Raw genomic sequence first — 26,313 nt, 5'->3', positions numbered from 1 at the left:
GCCCACAACCCTGGCCTTGACTCTTCTGAGTGCCAGGCCTGAGCGTCCAGCTCTCTCCCTGCGGTCTGCACGCGATGTGTCTGACCCGCACCCAGCCTGCGCAGCCCCGACCCTGCGCGCGGCTGGTCCGCCGCCTGGACAGCTCCCTCACGCTGCGGTGATTTCACCGCCCTGCCGGGCTGACCTGTGGAACACCCCTCGTCCGTCTCTAAGAATCTCTGTGGGAATCTGCCTGCCTCTACTCTTTTTTTCTTTTTTTTAAATCCTCACCTGAGGATGTTTCTTCCATGGATATTTCTTCCATTGCTTTTCAGAGAATGGAACTAGAGAGGGAGAAACATCAGTGTGAGAGAGAGACATCGATTGGTCGCCTCCCGCACGTGCCCGACCAGGGCCGGGGATGGAAGTACATGCCCTTAGCTGGAATCGAACCTGGGACCCTTCGGTCCTTGGGCCAACGCTCTAACCACGGAGCAACCAGCTAGGGCTGCCTGCCTCCACTCTCGATTCTCTACTTCCTTCAGTTAAACTTTTCAGTGGCCTTCCACCGCTGTTAGGGTGAAGGCCAGCGTCCTCAGCACAGTGCTGCTTGGTTTGGCCCCTGCATGCCTCTCCCCGACATTTCTGAGTTCTAGATACAGCGGCCTTCTCTAGGTTCATCAAACGAACTTCTGCCACCTCTGGCCCTCCCACTCACCGCTGGCTCCCGCTGAGCTTACGTGTCACTTTGCAAGGAGGCTCCGTGCTCCTCCCCACCCCCACCTAGATCAATCTCAAGGCACACGGTTGGTATTCAGAACTCTCAGTGTACAGGGTCAGCAACAGTAGCTTTACAGTTCGTATGGAAAATAAAATTATTAGTAATACTACAAAAATAAACTCGCATACTCAAAACTGTAAACCTACTTTTGCCCTGCCCTGTATAAACCAAAGGCCACAGGTTGGTGACAGAGACAGAATTCAGGCCAGGGTGTGGCCCAGCGCCACCTTTGGCAGCGTGGCAGTTTCCGGCAGGAAGTGGATGCCCGGCCCCCAGTGCCTCCCAGCTTCATGCCATCGCTCCGGGTTCTAACGAGAACCGGCTGCGCCGCCTCGTGGCAGCTTCGTGACTTTGGACGAGGCACTGGTTTGTTTCAATGGAAACAAAGAAATGGAAGCTTTGCCTAATCAGCAATTGTCAAACACGAGGTGTTGTCGTTATGTTTTATTACCCTTTGGTAAAGATTAAATTGTTAAATGAGGACACATTTAAACTACAGAACACAAGTCAATCGCATAGAATACCTTTTCTCTAACTTTCTCTGTATGAATCTTCTTTTCTTTCCGAAGGGTTCAGAGTCGCCCATGATGATCGGCGAACTGAGAAGTGACCTTGACGACGTGGACCCCTAGAGGAATATGCCCACACACGATGGGGAGTCAGATCAGTTACTGGATGCTCAGCACCTGTTTGAAATCAGAATCTCACCTCGAACCCTTTAGAAGAAGCTGGAGACGGGCTGGCAGAGCCGGCCGTGGCTCGGGATGAGGCGTGTGTAAGGAAAGCACTCTGGCCAGGAGGCGTGGGAGCTATTTGGCAGCAGGAGAACTCCGGCTTGTGAATCTGCTGTCCCGAGGCACAACCTATATGTGGATTGACATTTCTGTGGCGATTTTATGAAACAAAGCCGGTGGCAGACTTTTGTTATATGAACATGCAAGAGTGAGTGAGGGTAAAGCTGTTGCTTTCTCTACGATGCTACAAAAGAAATTCTTTTGGTTTTTATATTTAAAAAAAAGCAAGCTGCCTTTAGATGGGTGGGAGCAAGTTTTTAATCTTGCAGTAACATTGATTATAGGGATATCCAATTTAAAGTTAGGTGAACACGTGATAAAATTCCTTTTCGTTGTAAAATAGTGAAGAGTTCCGTTTACACAGACCTTTGTATTTAATATGTCTCCCTGTTTGTACAGAATTTCAGATGAGCTTAGATGAGAGTCCTGGTCATGAACTTGGATCTTGATGAAATGTTACCAGGATCAAAAATTGGGGAAATACTGAGCTAATTAAGGTCTTTTTTCTGATAAAATTGAGATCGAAAAGAGCAATAAAAAATATAAAGTGCTGTTCTTCAGAAGTACAGGGTGCATTCCTTGACATCAGTCACTAAAGAAGTTATGTTAGTCCCAAAACAAAATTTAAAAACAGCAAAATAAAAAGCACTTTAAGATACAATTTGATTGAGTTTGACTTCATAAAGTCTTTTTAATGCTTGGAGACATATTGAATAAATTGTAGTCTTAAACCATGTGATCTGCAATCATTTATTTGCTTTTGCTTAAAACATAATTACTGAAACCTTGGAATGGTTGTATGTGAAGTGAGATATTTGAATTGGGAGGTCTGCTTTGTGAGTTTCTAGTCGTTTTAATGCAAACAAGGAATTTGAGACTGTTTCTCTTCAACATGAGTAATTAACAACGGAAAAGAGACAGGTTTTATTTTCCCAGAAATAACTAGAAAGCAATTGAACAAGTATCATTTAGTTGTAAATCCCAAGTGTAACACCATTCACTCATTTTAGGTTAGGTATCAGCTCCCCTTTTTTCAATGGTAGGGGTCACATATTTAACATTTCGTGTACTTAGTACATTTTGTATATTGAGTTGCTACACGGATTTTTCAGCCCTGGTTTCCTTGAGTTACATGTTCTACCCTGTTTTCAACTCACCGTGCACAGAACTAGGGGAGCCGTAGGAAGCGCCAGGTTGCCGCTGTCCGATTTGCCAAGTCAGAGAGGCGTGTCCAGCCCCAAGTGCCTTTTGGTGGCTTCTGCGTTGTGGACACATGACAGGACGGTCAGCTCTTCACTGCTGTGCACTGTCGGTAACCCAGTCACTGCACAGCTAGAGACTGAAGGTGCTGTGCAGCCCGGGCTCAGTGTGTAACCCTGTACCTGCCTAAGGCTACTGGTGGCTTTTGTCAAAGATACCGAGTAGATGGAGGGCCAGCATTTACGAGCATAACTGCACCCTTAGAACAGTAGTCAGAGGCAATCAGCAGGTTTTACATGGTTCTGATGTCCTTGCCATTTTGAATGTGATGTTTTGAAACTGACTTTGAGTACATGACTAGTCCACACCCTACTGTTTTCCTCTACCCTGCCCTCCCCGTCTCCGCCGCCATCCTCAGAAAGACTGTGTGGACGTGACATTGAAATGCTGGTGGTGAGATGTGTAGGGTATCATCGCTGGCAGCTGCACTCAGGAGCCCAAATTCAGGAGTGAAATCGCCACTTCTAGTCCCTTATTTCCTATGGAAACAATGCCTTCCACACCCCAGCACCCGCCGTCCTCACCGTCAAGCTTCGTCGGGACCGCCATCACGATCGATTGTGTGTCACACGCTCCGGTTAATGTTGCTTACGTTGCTGTAATGACCGTCCCTTCCCCATAGCCAGTAACCACTTGATTGCCAACGGCTGCAACCTGCAAACCTGCTGATGACTTTTTTAACCTACAACAAACTGACAGTTGTGACAGGCTACCTTGGAAGAGTTGTCGTTTTTATTGCCAACTTTTTTGGACGAAGATGTTTTTATAAATCTTTCAAAAAGTAGGAATTGCACAACCAACTCAATGCTGTGTGTTCTCAAGAAGCTCCCCTCGCGAGGCCCACCCAGATGGCCGCGTCTGCGCGTCAGGCATCTGGGAAGAAACAGATGAGCATCCCAGCAGGCATCGCGCCCGTGACTTGTCCTCACACGTCACTGACAGCTAGAACGAGTCATAGGACCTAGAGGTCGTATCCTCAGACTCACCCTGTCTTGCCCCACCCTCCCTGCTAACATTGAGGTGTGTGCAGTTACCTTCTGAGCTTGGAACAAGCAGACTGGAATTTTCCTCTGCTACCTCTTGTGTACAGAATCTTGTTTATAAAATTTCAAAAGGAAGTAGATGAACAGGGAAGAATCTTCTGAATTTGGTTCATGAGTGGCAGAGTTCTTAGCTTCTAAGGGTATAAAATAAATTTTTCAAAAATGCGGAGTTAGAGTCTCACTGGCCTCTTTCTGAGTGTGTCAGAGACTGGCGGGGCGGGGGGCCTGCTGTGAACCGGTACTGTGACTCCTCCCGTGCCTTATCCTGGTGTGTGAATGAGGTCCACTCTTTAATCATGAGGGAGTGATGGGTCCTCTGAGCCTTTGCTGTTTTCTCCTCTGGATAGCCTGGCCATTTTAGGAGTCTTCAGAGCTTGGTTAAGGATATGCTGAAATTCAGGCTGATGGCTGACAGACGTCTCTCCATAGCTTTCAGGTCTGTAGTGATCCCAGCAGAAGTCATGTCCTTGGTCAAGCCAGGTTTCTTGCTGGACCCCACAGTCTCAGTCTCACTCCCAAAGTCCTGTGTTTGCACACATGTTCACCTCTCCTGGGATGTTGGCTGCTCCAGATTCCCTCTTCTGTGGCCACGCCCAGTGCTCCCCTGCTCCCCTGAACACCTACATCTACTGGAACCAAGACATTTCCTTCTCAAATCATGGGGCTGTCAGAATGTGGCTGCCCAACGACTGGCACTTGGTTCTGTGCCATCTGAGGGGGGGGGTCTCTGTACAACAGGTGGAGCTGCTAGCTCCAGAGATCCAGTTCTTTTCTGGCATTTGGGCCATTAGCATCTGGCAACTCCCGAATACTTCCCATGATGCTAAATTGTCAGAAAATAGAGTTTGGGAGGATTTTTTCCTTTGCAGGCAGATTCCTTTATCATTTGTGATATGGCTGTTGAGAGGTAGGCCTCGCTTAAGTCAGCTTACACTCACCAACCTGGGGGGGAGGGGAGGGGCAGAAGGGCCCACAATGAATGGGAGAATTAGACAACTGGCAAGTTCTGAGACTGTTTCTTAATTTCAAATCATAAAAAGTGACCCTGGACATAGTACCACTCATTACAGAAGCATCGGGCACGCCCTGGCCAGTGTGGCTCAGTTGGTTGAGTGTAGTCCCGTGCACCAAAAGGTTGAAAGTTTGATTCCCGGTCAGGGCACATGCGCTGGTTGCAGGCTCAATCCCTAGCAGGGGGCATGCAGGAGGCAGCTGATTGATGTTTCTCTCTCACATCAATGTTTCTCCCTCTACCTTCCCCTCTCTCTAAAAAATCAATAAAAACATTAAAAAAAAACACCAGCATCAGCACTCATACAACTAACATCCCATAAACACCGATTCTGCAGGTGCTGGGGAGACTGAGGACACGGAATCCAGGGCTCGGGGGTGGACACGGACGGCACAGCATCGAGAACACTGTCGGGCACGTTACCAAGGAGAGGGAGCTCTGGCTGCCTGGGGGACTTCGGGAGGCTACGGGAAGACACTGGTTTTATCCTAGGACAGGCACAGTACTCATCAAGTACTTGTCCTCAAAATTCAAGTACTCATCAAATACTTGACTCAACCATTCCACAGACTTTGATGACATGCCCAGTACTAGCAAGGCATCGTCCTAGACAGTCAAATTCAGGCAAGAGTCATGACAATGTTTTTATTTTTAAAAGTCACCATATAATAAAAATGCTACAAAACCCAGAATAAATACCTTCTAGTTACAAAGGCAAAACAGGTCTATAAAAATGTCTTGCTATAAAAAGGCAACAGTGAGAGCTGATTACAAACACAGGCCAAGAAAATAAATGGGGGCTTGTGTGTTGGCTTGGGTGGGGGTGGGGAGCTCCAGGAGGGAGCGTGCCCCTCCCCGGGCCATCCCTCAGAGGACTTCTCCACAGGGTCACTGGATTTGGCCGGTGCCATTCACCCAATGCCTTGTCCTTGCTCCCAGTGCTACCTCAGGTCTGTGCATCTATAAAGTTGGGGTGCCCAACCTGGTGCAGTGAAAAAAGGCTTGACTTGAGAACCAAATCTGGGTTTATATCCTGGCACCACCTCATGTCCTGGCCATGTGAGCTGGGGCAGGCATTCTGGTTCCCAATTTCTTCCTCCCTAAAGTGGGATGACAAAGTACTGTGCAGGACAGGTAAGAGGAGTGAGTGCAATGGCGTGTGGCCCACGTGGCCCTCCACTGCAAACTCAAACTGAAAGTCGGCCCTGGGTGATGTGTCCCCAGAGGCCGATGCTGGGCAGACGGAAAACCTGGACCAGAGCAGGGCAAGGGCAGCTGGGAGAAACAGGTCCAGCCCTGTGAGCACCTGGCAAACATCCCGAGCCCCCGGCTGCATCTCACATGCTTCTGCTGGTGGGAGAGCTAGAAGCCTTATCAACAAAAGCTGTCTTTCAGGAGGCAAGTCATACGGGCCGGACATCGCAGAGCTATGGGTCGAAGTGGACCCAGACCCCCTTTCTTGCTGCTCCCTAAAGTCCAGGATGCTCTGGGGCTGAGTCCACTCGGGCTACATCACAGAATCCAGGGCCCTTCCTGGGACAGCTGAGCTGGTTCTTAGCCCAGCCAGCTAGTAAGCCCCCCGGGGTAGTGAAGGGGGACTCAGGGCTGCAGCTTTCTGCTTGAGTGCACTTCCTGCCAAGTACAGCAAGGACTGCATCAGAAAGTGACAAATATAAATGGCCACCTACAAATCTCACTGTCAGGCCATGTGTCTGTCTCCTCCATGGGACTATGAACTCAGCGTAGTCAGGGACCCTGTCACCTTGGAGTCCCCAGCTCCGGCCAGAGCCTGACATGTATACTTAATGACTGATCCAATTAATTACCAAACACCTACTGTGTGCCAAGTACTGTTTTAGATGCTGGATGATAGTCATGAATTAGACAAAAATCCCTGCCCCCGTTCAGCCCTCCCTCTGGGACAGTGAGAAAGGTCATACATGACTCTCACGTGCGGGGCGTGAGATGGCGACCAGCACTGCAGAGAAAAACAAAAGGGGAGAGAGTCAAATGTGGATTCCCGGTCAAGAGCATGTGCCCGGGTTGCAGGTTCGATGCCCTGCTCCGGTCCAGGCACGTGCGGGGGACAACCAATCAATCTCTCTCCCTCTCCCTCTCTCTCCCTCCCCCTCCCTCCCTCCTTTCCACTCCCTAAAAATTAATGGAAAAAATATCCTCAAGTGAGGATTAATAAGCAAAACAAAACAAAAAGGACCACTCCTAGGCTTCGGTTGTGTTTCAGCTCCAGGCCCAGAAAAGCAGCAAAACCAGACAAGTGACTCCACAGAAGCCTCAGGACCAGCTACGGGAAGCATCAGGTGAAGAGTAAAATGGTGGGAACAGGGACTGAGAAAAAAGTGGAGCGAGGTCTTTGGAGATGGAGAAAATGAGAGCCCAGAACATGTCGGGGTCGCCCCAGCAGGGGAAGGGGACCGTGAGCTAAGTCTCCAGCACATGGGGCTGTAACCTGGGGACGGGAGCTGCGGCACTGAGAACTTACGGGAGACAGAAGGGCTGATCTGGAAGAGGCAGTGAGGGGCAGGGGACCCCACCACCCCCGAGGCCCCAGGTGAGGGGCTGTGGGACACGGCCGTGAGGAAGCAGGGTGCTGGGGGGTGGGGGTTTAGGCAGAGCAAGAAGGGGAAGGAATGTTCTGAGAGGTGTTTGAAGACAAGGGTGTTGCTGGTGATGAACCAGGATTTCCAGGGCACAGTGAGGGTTCCAGGAAGGCAGGAAGGAACTAGGAAAGGAGGCGATGGGCCCCGGGAACAAGGCCTCTCCGCGGAGTTTCCACCAGCTCCGGAGCCGTGGCCATGCCCATCTGGGTCAGCAGAGGGCGCCCAATGCCTGGCGTGAGAACCCAGGGTCTAACCATCGGGCCAGGCCGACCAGAGAGCCCAGCCGTCGTGGGGTGGCCTGCTCTAGCTCCTGGGACAAATGAGACCCTGCCCTGTCTTAGGAGAACAGACAGAGAGGCAGGCAAGGCCACAGGTCTTTGTGGAGAAGTAGGAGGAGACAGTCACACAAGGAAGGAACAAGGTAAGTGCTGTGGGAGCCCAGCTGACGGGCATTGGATCCAGGCAAGCTTCCTGGAGGAAGCAAGCAACCCAGGACTTGTGGTACAGTTGTAACGGGGTGACACATCCAGGGAGCAGTGCACGGCCCAGCTGGGGATGTTAGGACAGGAGGCTGGTTTTTAACATATCTTGAGCCCCCTCCTGTGGGTATGGTTCCTGGGAGGTTCTGAACAAGAGCGGATCGTGACCAGAGGGCCAGCCTCAGGAATGCTGTCACCAGCTCCCAAAGGCCCCATTCAGGAATGGCTCCCGACCCACCACACTCCACAGCCTCCCTTCCCAGGGCCCCCTGGCCTCCGCTTCATGAGGAAAGTGCGCTGCCTCCCCACCACGCACCCACTCTCTCCCTGCAGGCTGAGGGGGGAGGTGCCCAGCGGCCGAGGGGCCAGCCTTTCCCCAGCTTTTCCCAGGAACTGTTCTCTGACATTGTTTCCACCTTGTACACACCAAAGCTTGCTGTCCCCTTTTCCTGCCAGCCTCTGAGCACACTCAAATCTCTTCCATAAAAAATAAATAAACATAAACAAAACAGAACAAGAGCCCCACTACCGTGTGCCAGGTAGGCTTCTAGACACTGGGTTACATCGCGATAGGCAAATTCCCGCCCTCACGTCGCCCCCACACTTGTAGAGTGGAACTTGACAAGTCCAATCTGCAGCACGTGAGCTGGTAACGAGAGCCATGGACAAAGCTGGAAAGGGAAGGGGGTGGAGCGCTGCACTCCTGGGTGTCTGGAGGCTCCAGCTCCTATGGCTCTTGCTGAGGCTCCTGCCACCCGTCCCCCCACCCCACCCCCGCACACCGCTCGGACCGTCTCCTCATTACTGCTGTGTTTCTCCAACAGTGGCTCAGGGACCACATGCATCAGAGCTAGAGGAGTCTGTCTGTGAGAAGCTCAGAGGCCTCTGACTGGCCTGAAATCCAAGAATCTGTATTTCATAAGCTCCCCGGGAGATGCTGAGGCAGTTCAAAGTGGGGAACCACAGATTTACTCCCTGAAAATGCGGCACTGCCTGAAGTGGTCCAGACTGCCCAACTCTACTCTGTAGCCACCAGGCAGGTCTGACCCTCCTCACATACTATTCCCTTCTGTAGTGCCCTTCCCTGCATTCTTCACCTGATCACTCCTACACATCCTCAAGACCCACCACAGAGCCGCCTCCTCCAGGAAGTACTCCCAGAACAGACAGGCCTGGGCAGCAGATGAGACAGGACCTGGAGCTGGAATCCAGAACACAGTTCTTTTGTTTTAACCCTCACCTGAGGGGGGGTGTGTGTGTGTGTGTGTGTGTGTGTGTGTGTGTGTATTTTTTCCCCCATTGCTTTTTCAGAGAGAGTGGAGGGGAGAGAGAGAGAAACATCGATGTGAGAAAAACATCAATTGGTTGCCTCCTGCATGTACCCCCGACCAGAGCCGGGGATCAAACCTCCAACCGAGGTACGTGCCCTTGGCCAGAATCAAACCTGGGACCCTTTGGTCCTTGGGCCAATGCTCTCTAACTACTGAGTCAACCAGCTAGGGCCAGAATGCAGTCCTAATCCCAGCTCTGCCATTAAAACCATGGTGTGACCTTGGGCAAGTTACTGCCCCTCTTTAAGCATCAGTTTACTCATCAGTAAAATGGTGACAATAATTCTGACCTTTCCAAGGAGATGTGGGACCAAATGAGATGACAGTTTTGAAAATGCTTTATGTTCTCATAGCACAAGCCACACAAGGGAGAGATTCATGCATGGAGGGAGAGGAAGGACAGGAGCTTAAGGGGTCAGAGGGCAGCCACACTCCTCCACATGAACGCACACCCAACTGTATCACTGGACTGGAAATCTGGATCCCCAGACCCCAAAGGCATGTACCCAATTTGCATCAAGTGCCCTGAGGTCTAGGGTGCAAGAATCCGCAGCAGCCCCAGGGTCCCAGAGCAAGGGGGCGTGGGGACCGGGAGGAATGTGCCAGTGGCAGCTTCCGGGGCCACTAGCCCTCACCCCTGGCCAAAATATTTCCATCGCTTCCTGGTCAGGGTGTTAATGGTTCAGGGAAGGCAGCCATCTGAGCTTGGGAGAAGCGCCAGAGGCCCTGAGACCCAGCTCAGCCACACCCTCCTTAACTGTGCTCCCAGGCCTCACGCCAGCCCTGTGAGGCAGGCAGACAGGGCTGCTGTCCCATTATAAAGGTGAGCAAACTGAGGCGGGGGAGATCCCACAAGGAATAGGGACAGGGGCTGGACCCCCTACCCCACGCAGGGGAATGAAAGGGGCTCCCTGGGAAGAGGTAGGCGGCCTTGACTGGCACCCTGTTATTTTGCTGGGAAAACCGAGGCTCAGGCAGACGGCTCAGGCATCACAACTCAGAGAGAAAGGCGGCTGGAGGGAGGAGGCGGGGAAGGAAGAGAAACAACCAAACTGGAGTCACTGGGGACAGCAAGCTGCCCGGACGGGTTCTAAAGGCACAGGAAGGGGTGACGTGGCCGATCCCCAGGTCCCTCGCAGGAGCGAACGCCGGTGTGACCCAGTCTCCCAGCCCGTCGGTGGCCCTGCCTCTGCCCGCTGCTCCCGGGGCCCTCTTCTCTGGCCCAGTTCTGGCGGCGCTGCCACCCGTGACACCAGGCTAGCCAACGTGTCAGTGGCTGAGAACGGCACCCCGGCACACAGGAGAAGTCGGGCTGTGGTTATGACACGTCCCATGTGGCGCAGAGGCCGCCGCGGGACGTTTGCCTGGTAGAAAAGTCACAGCGCCCCGCAGTGTACTTTTCCCGCTGCTGTCTTCTGCCCGCTTGTCCTTCTTTCCTCCTTTGCCCCCAGGGTCACTTTCACAGGGATAATCCCAGGTTTGTTGTGAGAAGGGGTGGCAGCGTTGCTCGCTGAAACCCTGTGTTTACGGCCAACACAGGTGCTGCCCGACTGTCAGCGCCACCTGCGGACGCCGCAGCCGCCCTGTCTTCCTGGGCCTCAGTCCACACCCCCAGGTCATCCTGGCGCTGCCCTTCCTCCCGGTCACCTGTCCCCTGCCCTGGGAACCAGGCCCAGAGGACCTGCCTTTGAATCCCAGCTCCCCCTGGAGCGGCCCCTCTCAGGGCTGGGGCAGGACTCGGTCCAGGCAGCTGCCACCCAACACTCGCTCGATACCTTTTTTGCTGCCTGTCGGGCAGGCGTAAGCAATCGTGCTTCTCCTCCTTGCAGCCTAGACCCTGCCACTCTCAGCACCCTGCTCCCTCCTCCCCATCCTGCAGGAATATTGTATTCCGGCCTTAGCTCCCTGTTGCTGACTGTCAGCTGACGTGTCCCTTGGCACCTGGCACACTGTAGACTTTCTATACCCTTTGCAAAGAACTTTCGCCTCTGTCTTCTGGGTGAATCCACTCCCTGTTGAGTCATAAACAGGACAGAGTGGATCCCTACTGTGCAGATGAAGAAACGGAGACCTGGAGAAGGAAGGAAGGAGACTGACACTGTTTGAGTACCTGCAACATGCAGGAGGCATTATATGAGTTAACTCTGTCACGACAGTCTGAGAGGTAGGGATTATCCCCCCTACTCCATACATGTGGATGTGAAGGATCAGAGAGGGGCAGTGACTTGTACAAGGTCACACAACAAAGAACTGACAGAGACTGAGTGCAAACCCAGGTCTTTCTGACTCCAGAGTCTGGGATTCAGAACAAACATTTGTGGGGGGGTGAGGGGTGGGGAGGAGTGTCAACAGATCTGTTCCCAGGGCCCTTGCAAGGACCAAAGGGGGTAATAGGTGTGGGGCTGCCTGACACAGTGCTCAAGCACTGGGAGTAGAATCTTCTCCGCCTCCACCTAATCATACAGAGAACAGGGACAGAAGTCCAGAAGGGCCGTGACATGCCCAAGGTCACTGCAAGCAGTCAGCAGGAACCCGAGCTCCCTGCCCCCAAGACCACTTTCTTTCCCAGGTAAAGGCAGGGGCCATCCCTCCATCTCTCCAGAGCCTTTTCCTCCCAGAGAGTGGAAACTTCCAAAGTCCCTCTGACCTCCCAGGAGGGTGAAAAGAACAGGAATGTCTGCCATGGTACACAAACCTGGGGCCTGGGGCTGATGCCAGAACCCCAGGGTTTGCCAAGACTGCCCCTCCAGCCGTTCTTCCCTGGGGACCTGCAGGAAGACCTCTCACCCTCCCAACTAATCAGTCAGCTAGAGGGACCGTCCCAGAAGCCCATGTCCTTGGAGGGGACTGAAAGGCAGCAAGGCCAAGGGCACAGGCACAATAGTGGGATTTCAGACCTAATATGCTGAGAAGGCAGGTCTCAGAGCTCGAGATTGTCTGAGCAGAGTGGAGTAGGAGCCCCCTGCACCCATGTTTGTCAAACTTCTAAGAACCTGCTGGCCCTTCTTTTCAAATGAAATACACTGCACAGCCTACCCCCCTTTCCCACAGTCACTGGCAGCCCCCCACCACAAGCAGGCTCTTGGTTCACGACTTGGCGAAGTCGTGAGACCAGAGGAAGAGCAGCAGCCCGACAGCCAGGAGCCCAGGCCCTCGCAGTGAGGCCTTGGTGCTCTGCTGACTGTGAGCAAGTTCACTGAGCATCAGCATCGGACAAGGCCACTCTGTGACCATGATGGGTCAGACAAGTCCAGACAGCTTGGTAGCCCCGGCCCAGCACAGGCAACGTGACCATTGTCACTGCCGCAACAATGGCCACATGTCTCCCTCTCCAGGCTAGAGGATGCCGGCTGCTTCCCTGCCGTTTACAGCTCCAGCTGGGGGCTGGTCTTCCCCCTGCGAGATGAGATGGATCAGGATGCAGAGCTCACCCTGCTTCCCGACAGCATCCAATCCAGAGCAGAGCCCCACTTCCTCACACCCCCCTCCTCGAATAAGCCCCAAATCCCATAACCCCTTCTTCACACCTTCCTGCAGAGATGCCCCATGGGATCTTTTCTCCTCACTGCAATGAGTAATAAACCCAACTACTAGCCACAGGTGAGCTCCAGGTGGTCTGTGGGCCCATCACCTCCCTTGCACATGTGGACACTCAGGGCCCATCACCTCCCTTGCACATGAGGAAACTGAGGGCCCATCACCTCCCTTGCACATGTGGACACTGAGGGCCCATCACCCCCTCAGTGGAAACAGGTCCTCAAAAGCAGCCGGACTTGCCCAAGGTCACAGAGTAGGGTGAATATAGAGCTTATTGTCAGGTGGGGTATCTTTGAGAGTGAAAGGGTGCCCCACTAATAACCAAGCGGAATAGTGGACGTCAACCAGGACCGTCCTGGGTGGACCAAGCTTGGTGTCTCCCCATCACACAGCAAGATGGTGGGGGAGCCGGGGTGCAGCCAGGACTCAAGTCTCACCATCTCTCTCCACTTCCTAGGATGGAGTTGGGGTCTCTCGGCTAGTGGGCCTCGCAGGAGAGGCTCTTGGTTCTCTGGTGAGGTCTGGGGAATGCCCTACCAATGCGATTCAGGGACACTGGGGCCACCCCTGAGGTTCCGCACCACGCAGCTGTCCCACATGGTTGCACTGCTGTTTGGTGCTCACTTTCCAGAGGATGCCCATGGTGCCCGCCAGGCACGATGCCTCATTTGTCCTGCCCAGAGGGGAACAGGTGGTTTTGTATAAAAGAGTTTGCAGGTGAATGAAGGTGACCCCTTCGAGTGTTGAAAACAGTTTTATTTTAGCCATTTGTGCTGGTGCTGTTTCTGATGGGGTCCCCCCCCCGCCTTAGTAAACAGAGCACAGAAACACACTCGGCCTCGCCCAGTCTGACGACTCGGGTCATGGGTGGGAGCCTCTGTTGCAGCTCAGGGGATGCGCCCCATTACGTTTCACCACTGAGGCTTTTGTACTGGAGGTAGAATGACCCAGAAAGGAGAGGGGGTGTGTTCGGGGGGACGGGGGAGCTGTGCGCTTCTGACCCAGCACGAGGGCGTCCTTTCCCACTCCCGGGCCCCCCAGCCCTGACCCGGAGGCCCAGCCCAGGACAAAGTCTCCCTGTCCCAGGTGGCCGAGTGCAAGCTCCAAGGATGTGGACCTAGTCTGAGGTAGTGCCACTGCCCCTCGCGCTGAAGCAGCTGCCACCGTCCCTGTGCTGGGACACTGAGGGGCGTGGCAGAGGTCTGCACACTGAAAGCATTGCTCTGCGATGACGCTACAATACAGTGGCATCTCCGGGGGCTGCTGAAGCAGGTGAGCCGACCTGCTTGCCGCGGACTTGCTGGCCCCAGATCACGCGGCTGCCTCTGTGCCCATGTTTTAATTTCTCTGTTCCCACCTTGGCGCCTGCTCTGCACTCTGTCCCTAACTTAAAACAAACAATCTCACTAGATTGTGAGCCCTTTGAGGGCAAGAACTGTTATCAGTTCGTGTCTTTTCCCCCCTAAAGACCCTGGCTTAGTATCTGGCACATAGCAGATGTTCAGTAAATGCCACCCGAATCAAAGTGAGTTAAGCCAGGAAGTTTCATTTCACCCACAATCCTAAACCAATGCAGATGTATTCTGCAGGGATGGGGGTTACTCCAGGGGCTTTTGCCTGGCTTTGTGACTCCTGTGCAGGCCATTTGGAAGTCTGAATGCCAAAGAGTAAAGGGGCTGGGAGTCTAAGAGTTGGGGGAGTGGGGGAGGGGACATTCTATGCAAAAGTTTCCTGGTTCTGGTCAGTTCTGTCCACCCTCAGTGCGCACTGACTCTGGACACCGGAGACACCAATGTGAGTGAAGCAAGGGCACCAGCCTTGAACAGTCATGGTCCAGAGATAAGTGCACAAGACCCAAAGGTGTGGCACTGAGGAGCCAGGACTAACTTGCCCCAGGAGGTGGTGACATCAGGAAAGGCTTTCAGAGGAGGGATATCTGTGCAAGGGTTTGAAGGATGAGCACAAATTTGCCTGGCAGACAAGGGATCAAAGGGCTTCCTGGCAGAGAGGAAGGGCACCGTGGCAGGGTGAGTGTCTGTGTGGTAGGACATGGCCCGGGGATTGGGGAGCAGAGGGTGTGGCATGGGGCTGATGGGGGAGAGTAAGTTGGGGGGTCAGCGAGGTCAGTCATGGAAGGTTTTGGTCAGAGTAATGGGAGCCACAGGAGGGATGTGGTGGCGGGCATGTGGTTAGCTCTGGGTGAAGGTGGATCACAGCATGTACCAGGCGGACTGTAAGATTCAACAGGAACAGAAGCCCTGAGAGGCCTTCACAGGAGATCAGAGAACCAGGCGCAGCACCAAGGAGGGCTCCTGCTCAGAGGCCAGCTTTTGGGGGGAGGCAGAGAAGGCTCCTGAGGGTCCCAGCTGCTGAAGATCTTCTCAATGAGTCACATTACCTTCAATGCTTTAACCCCCCAAAATAACAACTGGGGCGGCAACAATCCATTGAAAGCAACCACCCCTTCCCTGGGCGTTTCCTTACAGTTCTCCAGGTGCTCTAGGACCCACCATCTCATCTGAACCTCCATACACCACCATTGCGCAGACAGGGAAACCAAGGCCCTGAGTAACCACACAGGGCTAGTGGCTGGTGCCAGGCTAGCACCCAGGGGCAGTTCCATCCACGCCCTGGGCATCGGGCTCGAAGCCCAGTTCCTTGTCTGGGAAGGGGTCCCCAGGACTGTCGGGCAGCCCATAGTACAAGTCTTCCTCCTCTTGCTCCGGCTCCTCTGCACCTGTGTCCGAAGCCTCTTCCTCCTCTTTTGCCCTCGGGGACCGCTGCCAGTAGCTGGGTAGGGCTTCGTCCAGCCATTGACCCGCGGGAGGTGTGTCCTCCGACGTGGGGGCATCGATCAGAGCAAAGTCATGGAAGCGGTCCAGCTGGCACCTGCAGGCCCAGGGCTCCCCTGGCTGGGGGCCAGGCACCTCCCCCTCGGGTGGAGATGGGTTGGGGCTGCCACCCTCACTGGAGCCCACATCCAGTTCATCTTGGAAGGAAGCCAAGGGTGCAGGGCCCTGGGGACGGGCTGGGGAGCTGCAGGGGCAAAGCCAGAGAGGGCAAGGGTTGCTTTGAGTCAGATTGCCTGGGCCTAAACCTGGCCACTAGCTACAAGGATGGGGAAGGTGAGCTCACCTGTCTGAGCCTTAGTTTCCTCCCCTATAAGGTGGAGGGAATAATAGTATTCACTCCTCTGGAGTCTCTGAGGTTTATAGCAGATCATATGTGCAAAGCACTTTGCACAATGCCTGGCACATAGTAGGTGCTCAAGAAATGAGTCATTATCATGTTATTATCCAAACCAGGTCACTCTTCCACGTCTCCAATCTCTCAGGGCTCTCCTCTGGGCCCTCAGCCCCCATCACACTAGGTGTGACCTTCCGTTCCCTCACCTGCCTCCCCCACTGGACTGGGAGCTCCTCAGGGTGGGGGCCATCAAGCCTCGTAGGGGGTAGGTGCCCAGTAACAGTGGGAGATGAGTAAGTAAATAAAGGGATGACTAAGGATCCCAGTTCATAAACATCCAGGGGTGGGCTGGGCTGGGGAGTTACCTGCCCGAGGTCACAGAGCACATCAGCTGCAGAGTCTAGATTTGAACTCAGGTCCTCTGGTGCCATGGCCCTCGCCACATGTGACAAGCATTCAGACAGTGCAGAGGCCCGTAGTATGCCTGATGCTTAAATGCACTGTCCTGATCTCCACAACACCCCTCTGAGGCAGCAGTGATTATTCCCATGTGGGGAAACCGAGGCTCAGGAGGGTAAGAAACTTGCCAGGGTTACACAGCAGCGCTGCTGGGATTTGAACCCAGGCCCGTCTGAGCCCAGACTCATGCATCTGCTACACCTGCTGCCTCTCGGGGTGTCCCCGCCCTCACTGCCCTATGTACTCCCAGATGTACCCACCCACCACTCAGAGGCCCACATTCCTCTCCTTCGCCCCGGGGGTGGGCAGCACCCCCACTCCTGCGCCCTGCACGCTCACCTGGGACTGCTCGGAGCCGGGTTTCTTTCCCCCTCGTCTTCATCTGAGCCCCTGTGGACGACCACGGCAGCCTCCATCGGGGCCTGAGCATCGCGAGGGCCACCTTCTGCTCTGTCACTAGCTTCCGGCTGCTGCCGTCCCAGCTCAGGGGCCAGCAGGGGGCGGGGATCCTCGCTGTAGCCCAAGACCTTCATCCGGATGTGGCTGAAGTCGGGCAGGCTCTGGTCGTAGGCGGCTTCCTCCCACAGCCTCACGTAGGGGGGCTGGGGGCTGGGCAGGCACGGGGGACAGCAGGAGCGAGGACGGGCAGGTGGGCAAGGGTTCACTCAGCAGGCATCAGCGCTGTCCCCCGGCCCACCCGCTCTGGACGCCCGGTCTCCCTGATCCCACAGAAGCCCTTAAGGGTCGTCCCTGTGCTAGCTCATGGCTGAGGAGACTGAGGCCCAGCGAGGTAAGGCAGGGGCAGAGCTCAGACTCAGCCCAGGGTTCCTCTCACCCCGTGTCTCCCAAGTTAACCCCAAGGGTGCAACTGCAAAATGAAGACCAGTCGCACTGACCGAGTTTACTGGGTTCAAGACAGTGGCTACAGGCTTTATGCCTGTCACCCCATTTATTCTGAATAACACATTTAAGCAGAATAATCGTGCCCGTTTTTCCGATGAGGACATGGCAGTGGTAATTAGCAGCTACTGAGTGCTCCTTACCTGCCAGGTTCCGTCAGGCAGTTCATCTCATCCTCTCCCTAACTCTGGGAGATACTGAAGGAAACTGAGGCACAGAGCGTTTAGCGGGCTTGCCCCCGTGACTCAGACACCAGATATCGGTGCTGGGGCTCCAGACATCACGTTTCCTACTGCTCTCTACAGTCCCTCCAGAAAGCGAAGCGCAGAAACTAAATCCTTGCCCAGGGCTGCATGTCTGGGAGCTGAGAGGGAGGGGCCCGGAACTCAGGGCAGCCCGAGCCTGGGCCCTGTCACAGCAGCCCTCCCAGGCTGAAGTGCTCCCTGCCGTGTCTGGCGAGCCAGGGCTTGGCACCTTCAGGGACAAAAGCAGGTCTGGCCTGGTCTGTCACTGACTCCCTGTGAGGTTTGGGGCTTGTGCTTATACTTCTTGAGCCTCAGTTTCCACCTCTGTATAAAGGGCTGCCCCCCCCCCATTCACAGGGCTTCTATGAGGACTGAAGGAGGCAATGGGTGCAAATGTCTGATTCAGACTCTGTGTAAAGGAGCTCTTCTTACTAATGACAACAACACTTACGTAGGGCCTACTATGCACTTTGCTTATATTATTATCTCACTGAATCCTCCCTGAACCCCCAGGAGGAAGGGACCGTTAGTATCCCCACTTTACAAAGCGGGCAAAGAGAGGTAGGTACATCACTTTCCCAAAGCCACACACCAGTAAGTGGCAGAGCCCCGGGCCGTGCCTCCACCATCCTCATGCCTCTCGTTTGCTAAAACAGTAGGAGTCACAGCTCTTTGGGATTTCGGGTCAAACCTGACTTTGATTTTTGGTCTGGCACTAGTTCACTGTAAGACAGGATAAAGTCCCTGAGCCTCAGTTTCCTCGTCTGTAAAATGGGAATGATAATGCTTGCCTCACAGAACTAGGAGTTCAAAACAGTCCATGATTTCTAACAGGATGTTCTTAGTTAAGTGGGAAGGCCTGGCCAGGGCCTTGAGCAAGTGGGGGAGACACTGTCCACCCTCCACCCCACTCCCTCAGTGTCCTCTGTAAGGGGAGACCGGCTCACTGCCTCACTGAGGGGCACAGTGCTCCTCCCCTTAACCCCCCACCACCACCAGGCGCAGAGGGCCCAGCACCTACCTCTTCAGCTCAGCAGTGAGTCCATTCTCCAGCAAGCCCGGCGGCTTCGAAGACAGGACGCCCTGGAATTCAGAGTCAGCGGGGACGAAGGCAATCTGCAGGGCAAAGGGGAGACGGCTTCTCTGTGGCTGCGTGCACATGCCCTTGGTCCTTGGTCGCTGCTCCCCCAGAGCACCGGTCTAACCTCTCCACATGCCCTGGGAGAGAGGCCCAGCCAGGGAGAGACTCCCTTTCTGACAGGAAAGGGCCTGGTCAGGGCCAGCACCAGTGGGTGGATGGATCCTTGGGCTCCTACATTTACCCGACAAATATTTATTGAGCACCTGCTGTGTGCCAGCCACTCTTTAGCCCCTAGGGGGTCAGTCGAGAGGGAATGAGACAAACATCCCTGCCCCAGAGTTGCTCACATCTTGTCTTTGACCAGAGTCTTCATCCAGTGCCCAGAATGTACCTGGCACTTCATCCCTATCTGGCAAATGAGTGGAAAGCAGGTCACTGTCATGTGTTTCTTGGCACAGAGGCTACGGTGGGGGACAGATGGCTGGGGTTGTGCCCACCAGTCCCTGTCCCTGAACTTTTAGGGATCAAGAGGCCTCTGCACATGCAGCCCCATGAGGTGGGCACGGGTGGTGGAGGGGAGGTGGGTCATAAAGAAGGCAGTGGAATGAGGCAGAAGGAGCCTGTCTTTGGGGTCTGGGACACTGAGTGAAAATCCTCCCCTGGGCAGGTCATCTCCCCTCCCAGAGCCTCTCTGTTCCCCTCTGTAAAATGGGGCTGGCCTTGAAGAGATATTGGCTGCATTCTTCCTAGCTAGTCAGGAGTGAAAGCAATGCTAGCGTCCCTGCGCGGATGAACCAATAAACAAAACGTGGCCTATGCCTGCGATGGAACGTTATCCAGCCTTAAAAAGGAAGTTCGGACGCAAGCTACAACATGGATAAAACCTGAAGAAATACCCAGTCACAAAAAGACAAATGGCTCCACTTATATGAGGTATCTAGAACAGTCAAAGTCACAGAGACCGAAAGTAGAATGGTGGTTGCCACAGGCTGGAGGTGGGGCATGAGGAGTTACTGTTCAATGGGTAAAGGGTTTCAGCTTTGCAGGATGAAAAAAGTTCCGGAGATCTGTTGCACAGCATTGCAAATGTAACTAACACTTGAAAATGGGTTTGATGGTAAATTTTATGCTGTGTAGTTCACCACAATTTAAAAAATAATTCTAGCAAAGCCTGTCTCCTGGGGTTGCTGTGAGGATTTCATGAGATAATATATAAGAAATCCCCAGCACAGTACCTGGCACATAGTAGTTGCTCAGTAAATAATAATTGGATGCAGCTGAGGTTACCTTCTGAGTCTTGCTCTCCTCAGCTGAACACTTGTTCAACAAATATTTGGCGAGGCTCTTCTGTATTGTAACTAGGTTCATAAATAGCAGTGCCCTTCTCCCTTCCCATAGAGTGCAGTGAATAAGAGACACCTGTCTGAATCGGAAAAGCTCCATCCTGCTGGGGAGATGGCAGTGATGGATGGAGGGGTTCTTAGAACTCCTGGGAGGGGTAAGCTTCCCCCAAATGTCTGGACATCAGGCAGGGGCCTGGGTATCTTCTATACTCACTAAGGATACCCTGCACTTGCCTGCTGGCTCTGTACTTTGAAGAAGTTGTCCCTTCCTCTGCCTCAATGTTTCATGACCCAGTGACCATCTTCCTTCTTCTCATCATCACCATCATAACCAACACCATCATCATCATCACCATCATCACCACCACCATCATCATCATCACCTCCATCACCATCACCATCATCATCATCATTACCACAACCATCACCATCACCCTTAACATTATCACCTCCATCAACATCATCATCATATCATCACCATCATCACCATCACCATCATCATCGCCATTGTGAAAAGCCTGGAGAAGAAGGAAAGACTGGAGCACCTTAGAATATGAGTCCTTCTAAGAGAGAGGACAGACAGAGCTGAAGCTAGGGAGGGGAGATCAGACCACGAAGACCCCAGGGCATTAGACTAAGGAGTTCAGTCTTTATCCAGAAGCAGCGAGAGCCCTGGTGGGCTCTCAGGTGGAGAGTGCCCACAGATCTGTGTTTAGGCAGAGCATTCAGCAGCCCCGCAAAGGAGGGAGCAGATGAAAGGAGGGAGGCCCATGGAGAGGACAGATCCATCAACCACCAGACAGGGGCTTGTCCTGGGCTCCAGCCGAGCACTTTATTCCAGCCTGTGGCTACAGCACAGGAAGGAGTGGGGAATGGGGGACCCGTGGGCAGAGGCAGAAGCTGGACAGGGAGAGACACTGCTTTTCCTGCTAATCCCACCCCTTCTCTCAGCTCCCCTGGCCCACCTCGGCTAACAGGTGCAGCACCCTCACTGCCCCACCTACTAGACTTTCCCCAATTTTTCCTCCTGTCTCAAGCCCGAGGTCCAGCTGACCACCACATCTGACCAAATCGACCTCAGTTCAGTGAGTAAGCTAGACGGACGTGCCAGTGCCATGCCCAGCCACAGCAGGTAGTGCACGTTTGATGAGCTAGAAATGTCTTCTCAGTTTCTACAGTCTTGGGTTTAAATTCTGCCTTAGTCCAGGAGACCATCACCTCTCACCTGCACCAGAGAAGGAGCCTCCCACACTGGTCTGCTGCCCCCGGGCCTTCCTCCTCCCCATGCCAGCCTGATAACTCTTTTGAACTACAAAGCTGATCATGTCCCTCTCTTGTCCCATCAACAAAAGGGTACGGTCCATGCTCCTTGGCACAGCATCTCAGGCCCTGCAGAGCTGAGCCCAATTCCCTCCTCCTCACCCTCCTCCATCTCCACCCCCACCCCCACCCCTGTGGCCATGATGCCCACCTGCCTTGCTCTTTCACCTCGCGTCTTTGATCATGCTGTTCCTTCTGGCTGGAATGTCTTTCCCATCTTCTCTGCCTGGTGAACTTCTACTTAGCCCACAAAGCCCAGCTCGTCTTCTCTGTGAAGCCTACACCCTCCCCATCAGGCAGAAAATTGTCTTCCCTGCAAGCCCCCCAGCCCCTCAAAGACAGGGACAGCTTAATTCATGTTGGAATTGGCTACCTCTCACTCCCATAACTTAATTGGCTGATTCCAGTCCTTTATATTTATATTTCTTTCAATCTAGGAAATTCCCATTTATCAGACACCGAGAGACAAGGGGGGGATTTTGAGGGGAGGGTGGGCACCAGCATTTGCTGAGGGTTTTGAGGGCCCAGGACCCAAGGAGCCGGTGTTGGGGACAGGCCTCCCCCTCTCGCGTGCCTCCTGGTTTATAACACACGCCGCTCCCTCCCTTCATGTGCTGGATCTAACACCCCCAGACCCACACCTGCACAGACGCAGAGGCCGCCCCAGGCCACGAACGCCAACCCTCAGAACAATGCATGGAACCAGCTCTGTGTCCGGTGTGGTGCTGGGTCCCCCACGTACAAGACCCCAACTGGTTCCTCCCACTTGGCTCCGGAGGAGGGAGACTCCCTCTGACAAGGTCACAGAAGTGGAGCAGGAGGGAGGAGGGATTTGAATCTGGACACGAAAGCATGTTTCCACCCCACACCGCCGCCTCCGCCGCACAGGAGCACGTGAACCTATCAACAGTTACTCATTAATACAAGGCAATATTCCCTCCCTCATCTCCCGCTGCCACCCCGGCACTGCCCACCACCCAGGGCCGCCTCTGGGAAAGGGGGAGAGGGCAGCAAGGACACTACCCTGCAGCCAGCTGTCCCCAGCGTCCAGCCACATCACTGGGAGGAGGAGGAGGAGGGGGAGGATGCATAGAGGGGGTGATGTGAGTGGCTTGGGCCCCAAGAACCTCTTTTCCCGGTGACCTGTGCTCAGGGCATTGCACTGACAGAGGCGAGTTGACTGTAAACTTCTGGGTAAATGACTACAAACCAGCCAGGACCGCCCCAGCAACAAACATCCTGACAGCCTGGGGCTGGCCCATGGAGGGGGCAGGGCTGGGAGAGCTGGGCGCAGTCCCCCAGGAGCTCCTCCCTGCTATCTCCCCACTGGAACACCCCATGCCCCCCCCAGCACAGCCACCCATGTGGGAGGTGAGGAGGGGACTGCAGGTGGTAGGGGTCACCTGGGGCCTAGAGCCCTAGGTGTCCAGACCAGCGGGGCCCTTAAATGCACCCCCTTCCCATCCCCTCTTCCTGACACATATTGTACAAATGAGGAAACCGAAGCTCAGAGAGGGAAGGTGCTTGACTAGAGTCTCCCGAGCAGACAGAGGCAGAGCCCAAGTTAGAATCCATGCTTCTCTTCTTGTCTCCCTGGGTCTGTCTGACCAGCTGTGTGACTTTGGAAAAGCCACACTACCTCTCTGAGCACTAGAGGCTTACAACTCTTGGGAGAATCAATAACAGTAAGGGTGGCAGCCATTCATCTAAATATAACACTCTACAGTTTATAAAACATTCCTACATCCCATCTCTTCTCTTTTCAAACTCTCTGAGCTGGAAGAAATAGGGGCTTGGGGCTCCATTCTGCAGATGTAAAAACTGAGGCTCAGAAAAACAAACATCACACAGAAAGTTTGGTACAGAGCTGGAACTAGAACTCAGGACTCCCACACAATGCTCTTCCCATCACTAAGTCACTCACAAGGCTAGGAGTACACTGTAACTTGGAAGGACAGAGCACTAACCACCCCTGCCATCAAGGTTACGCCTGGCCCGCCCAGATCTCTCAGCAGCTCTGGGACACCGGGATGGCGCTCCGAGGTAGAGGGTGATGCCTGAAGTCACACACACCTGAGCTCCGATGTCTGACACTGAGGAGCGGTGGGACCTCACCTTTCTGAGCCTTGGGCTTCTGCACTATAAAACGGATCTCCAGAGGCACAGAAAGCTCGGAGGAGGCCTGAACCGCACCAGGAAAGCAGGAGTGACTGGCAGGTGCAAGCACTTGTTTACTTCGGTTCCAAGCACATGGGTGACTGTGGGGGGGGTCTCACTGTGTCTCCCCATGGGCCTGGCTCAGGGCTCCAGATCCAGGGGACCTTCTGATCAATCCATATAATCGAGAGAGAGGGAGGGATGGATGGATGGATGGATGGATGGATGGATGGATGGATGGACGGATGGACCGACGGACCAACCGATGATGGAGGATGATCAGGAGAGTGGAGAAGACAGGAAGTGCAAGGGGGGTATGAAAAGATGACCGAAGGCTGGGGGAGCAGGCCTGGAAGAGAGGCTCACCCCCGCCCCCCGGCCCCCAGCTGGCCCTCCCCGCCCCCTACCTTGGGGTAGCATTGGCACATGCTCCAGACGACGCCCCCGATCACCATGACGCTGCCCATGGCGTAGAAGGTGCCGTAGACCTGGGGCCGGTCGTGGCTCATGAGGAAGGTGCCGAGGGCCAGCAGGAAGAGCCCCAGCACGATGAAGCCGATGCGGAAGGTCTTCTCGTCGGCCATGGCCACGCACCCGAGCCGGCGTGGCCCCCAGCACCCGAGGGCTCACGCTCCCGGGCCGCGCGAGCCCGCGCTCGGGGCTGAGGGGGCAGCGCCCTCCGCCCGGCCGCAGCTCCTGGGCGCACGGGCTCGGCCGCGGGGGCTGCGCTCCGCCGGGCCTGCCCCGCGCCCCTCGCCTCCCGGGCGGCTGGGTGTGCGCCTCTGCGCGAGGGAGAAGCCAGGCGGAGAGGGGCGGCTCCGGGAGCTGGGCCCCAGCCAGGGCTTTGACATCACCTCATTTGCCTGTGTGGGGCTGAGCTGGGTGGACAGGTGGCCCCACACCGTCCAATCCTGGGACGGCGGGCCCAGAGCCCCAGCCCAAACACAGAATCCGCTGGAAGATTCCAGGATCCCACGGGCGGGCACTTGGAATCCCGGGGCACTGGAGACTCTTCAAGGTCACGCGCCCATCTGAGGCTCAGGAGAAGTGGCCCGTAGTTACTGGATCGTGGCTGCGTGTGCTGCACGGTTCTAAACATGTTACAGAAAGTACTCATTTAAGGGGAGCCCTGTGAGGCTGGCACTGCTATCCCACTTTAGGAGGAGAGCAGACAAGTCTCTCGCCCAAAGTCACACAGCTGGAAATGGCATAGCAGCTGGGATTTGACCCAGAGGCCATGCACCTAGCCACCGTGGGATACTCCCTAACCTTAGCAAGAAGGTTAAAAGTTCGGGCCCTGGGGCCAGGGACAGTGCCTGGGCTTGGGTTCTGGGTCCTCTACAGTGGGACAGTGTGGCCTTGATCAAGTTACTTCCCTATGCCTCAGTTTTCCTCCTCTGTAAAATGGGGATGCTTACTGCACCTCCCAGAACAGAGAAGCCTGCTGGCCTGGGTTCCCCTGTGAGCTGCTCCAGGGGAGGCTCAGGTGCCTTGGTGCCCCCGGAGGGCGTGAATGACTGACAGCAATTCCTTTGCCTTCTAATCTAGGCATCTGCCTTAATTCTAAGAATGAGATTGCAATGGTGGAATTCCAGTTCTGGGGCAGGCTGATGGGGAAAATCAGATTCTCTTACAGGATTATAGGAAATGAGGACCGTCGGTGTCTCTCAAAGAAAACGTTAACTTGTCATTTGTACGGGGTTCGATTGTTAATGTGGATGATGGCTTCTATTTGGCAACCGGATTGAGCAGGTTGGGGATTTTCCTGTTCGTTGTCATCACCGTCTCCCTCCTCCCCAGGAAGGGCTGTGCTTCTGGATACCATAACCGACTCCCCTAGCTGGTGGCTCCGCTCTTGGTTTTAGTTTTGTCACCTGAGGACTGAGGGTGGCATCAGGGCCACCTCCCTGGTATTGGGCAGGTAAGTGACCTAATGGAGAAGAAAATACTTTGTAATCTGTGCTTATCAATAGGGCGGGACCCACCGTTATCATCGTCTTACAGAGAGGACCAGAGAAGGGAAGCGAGTGCCCCTCCCAGAAATGGAAACGGAGGTGGGGCCGCCGCCTGCCCTCTGGGTCCTGGCTTCCAGCGGGCGGGACGGGTCTCGCCTCGCAGTCCCGCAGGCGTCTCTCGCGCCCCCTTGTGGCGGGTAGCGTGCGCTAGCGAGGCGCTTTCAAAACCCCCTTTGGGTCATGCCCAGGTCCCTCACGCCCATTTCACTGATGAGGAAACTGAGGCCGGGGAGGGGAAGGGACTGGTCAAGATCTTCCCAAACTGAGTTGGTGGCTGAGCGGGGACTGGGACCCACATAGCCCCAGCCCCAATGTAGATGGGTCTGGTCCTTAACCATTCCTGAGAGGCCTCCCAGTCACCAGCGCAGTCTCCTCCTGTCCCTACCTTTGCTTTCCTCTCTGTGACCCAGCCCCCTTTCTCCGTTTTTTCTCCTCTTCAAAAAAAAAAAAAAAATTTAAACCGTGAGTGACGGACGAGTAAGCAGCTCTGGGGCAAGTAGGTGCTCAGTAGAATGGAGCTAATCTAACCTCTTCCGCAGAGCCGTGGTGAGCGAATGGGAACAAACAGGAGCGTGCGGTGCTTTGGTAGTGCTGGGGTACCTGCCCAAGGTGCCCGTCCTCCTCCCCGGGGCCTCTGACTTTTACCTCCCTCCCCGCAAAGTGCGGGAGAGCGGGAGGAGTGGTTGAGGAGTCTGCCGTCTTCCAGCAGAGGGCGCGCTAGCCACTGCTTTCTTCCTGTCCACGGAATTTAAGATCCTCGCAATATCCTCAGA

General features: G+C 54.6%; 2 protein-coding genes across 3 annotated transcripts in view; one reads left to right on the top strand and one right to left on the bottom strand.

Annotated features, from left to right (window-relative positions):
• The window catches only part of USP24 (ubiquitin specific peptidase 24), a 115,259-nt gene extending 111,234 nt beyond the window's left edge, over positions 1–4,025 (top strand). For both annotated transcript variants that reach the window (XM_081144427.1, XM_081144426.1), the window contains exon 68: positions 1,330–4,025. In XM_081144427.1, the coding sequence (XP_081000553.1) occupies positions 1,330–1,392 (63 nt within the window). In that variant the 3' untranslated portion in view covers positions 1,393–4,025. The remainder of the gene's footprint in view (positions 1–1,329) is intronic.
• Positions 4,026–13,577: 9,552 nt separating this feature from the next.
• Positions 13,578–24,130, bottom strand: BSND (barttin CLCNK type accessory subunit beta). The gene is made up of 4 exons (XM_081145665.1): positions 23,933–24,130; positions 18,646–18,740; positions 16,819–17,088; positions 13,578–15,870 (listed from the first exon to the last, which is right to left on the bottom strand). Exons 1-4 carry the CDS (start codon positions 24,107–24,109, stop codon positions 15,435–15,437), a joined length of 978 nt encoding a protein of 325 aa, XP_081001791.1. The 5' UTR covers positions 24,110–24,130; the 3' UTR covers positions 13,578–15,434.
• Positions 24,131–26,313: the final 2,183 nt, after the last annotated feature.

This window comes from Miniopterus schreibersii, assembly GCF_964146895.1.
Source record: "Miniopterus schreibersii genome assembly, chromosome: 8".
Classification (NCBI taxonomy): Eukaryota; Metazoa; Chordata; class Mammalia; order Chiroptera; family Miniopteridae; genus Miniopterus; species Miniopterus schreibersii.
The sequence above is the reverse complement of the archived record's forward strand: the minus strand, read 5'-3'. Positions and strand labels throughout refer to the sequence as shown.

What these genes read in the sequence shown, in the direction of transcription:
- BSND (XM_081145665.1), bottom strand. Translation starts at nt 24,109, where the DNA reads ATGGCCGACGAGAAGACCTTCCGCATCGGCTTCATCGTGCTGGGGCTC. An exon ending in TGTGCCAATGCTACCCCAAG is followed by an intron (nt 18,741 to 23,932) that starts GTAGGGGGCGGG and finishes TTTGCCCTGCAG; the next exon opens with ATTGCCTTCGTCCCCGCTGA. An exon ending in CTCACTGCTGAGCTGAAGAG is followed by an intron (nt 17,089 to 18,645) that starts GTAGGTGCTGGG and finishes GTGCCTGCCCAG; the next exon opens with CCCCCAGCCCCCCTACGTGA.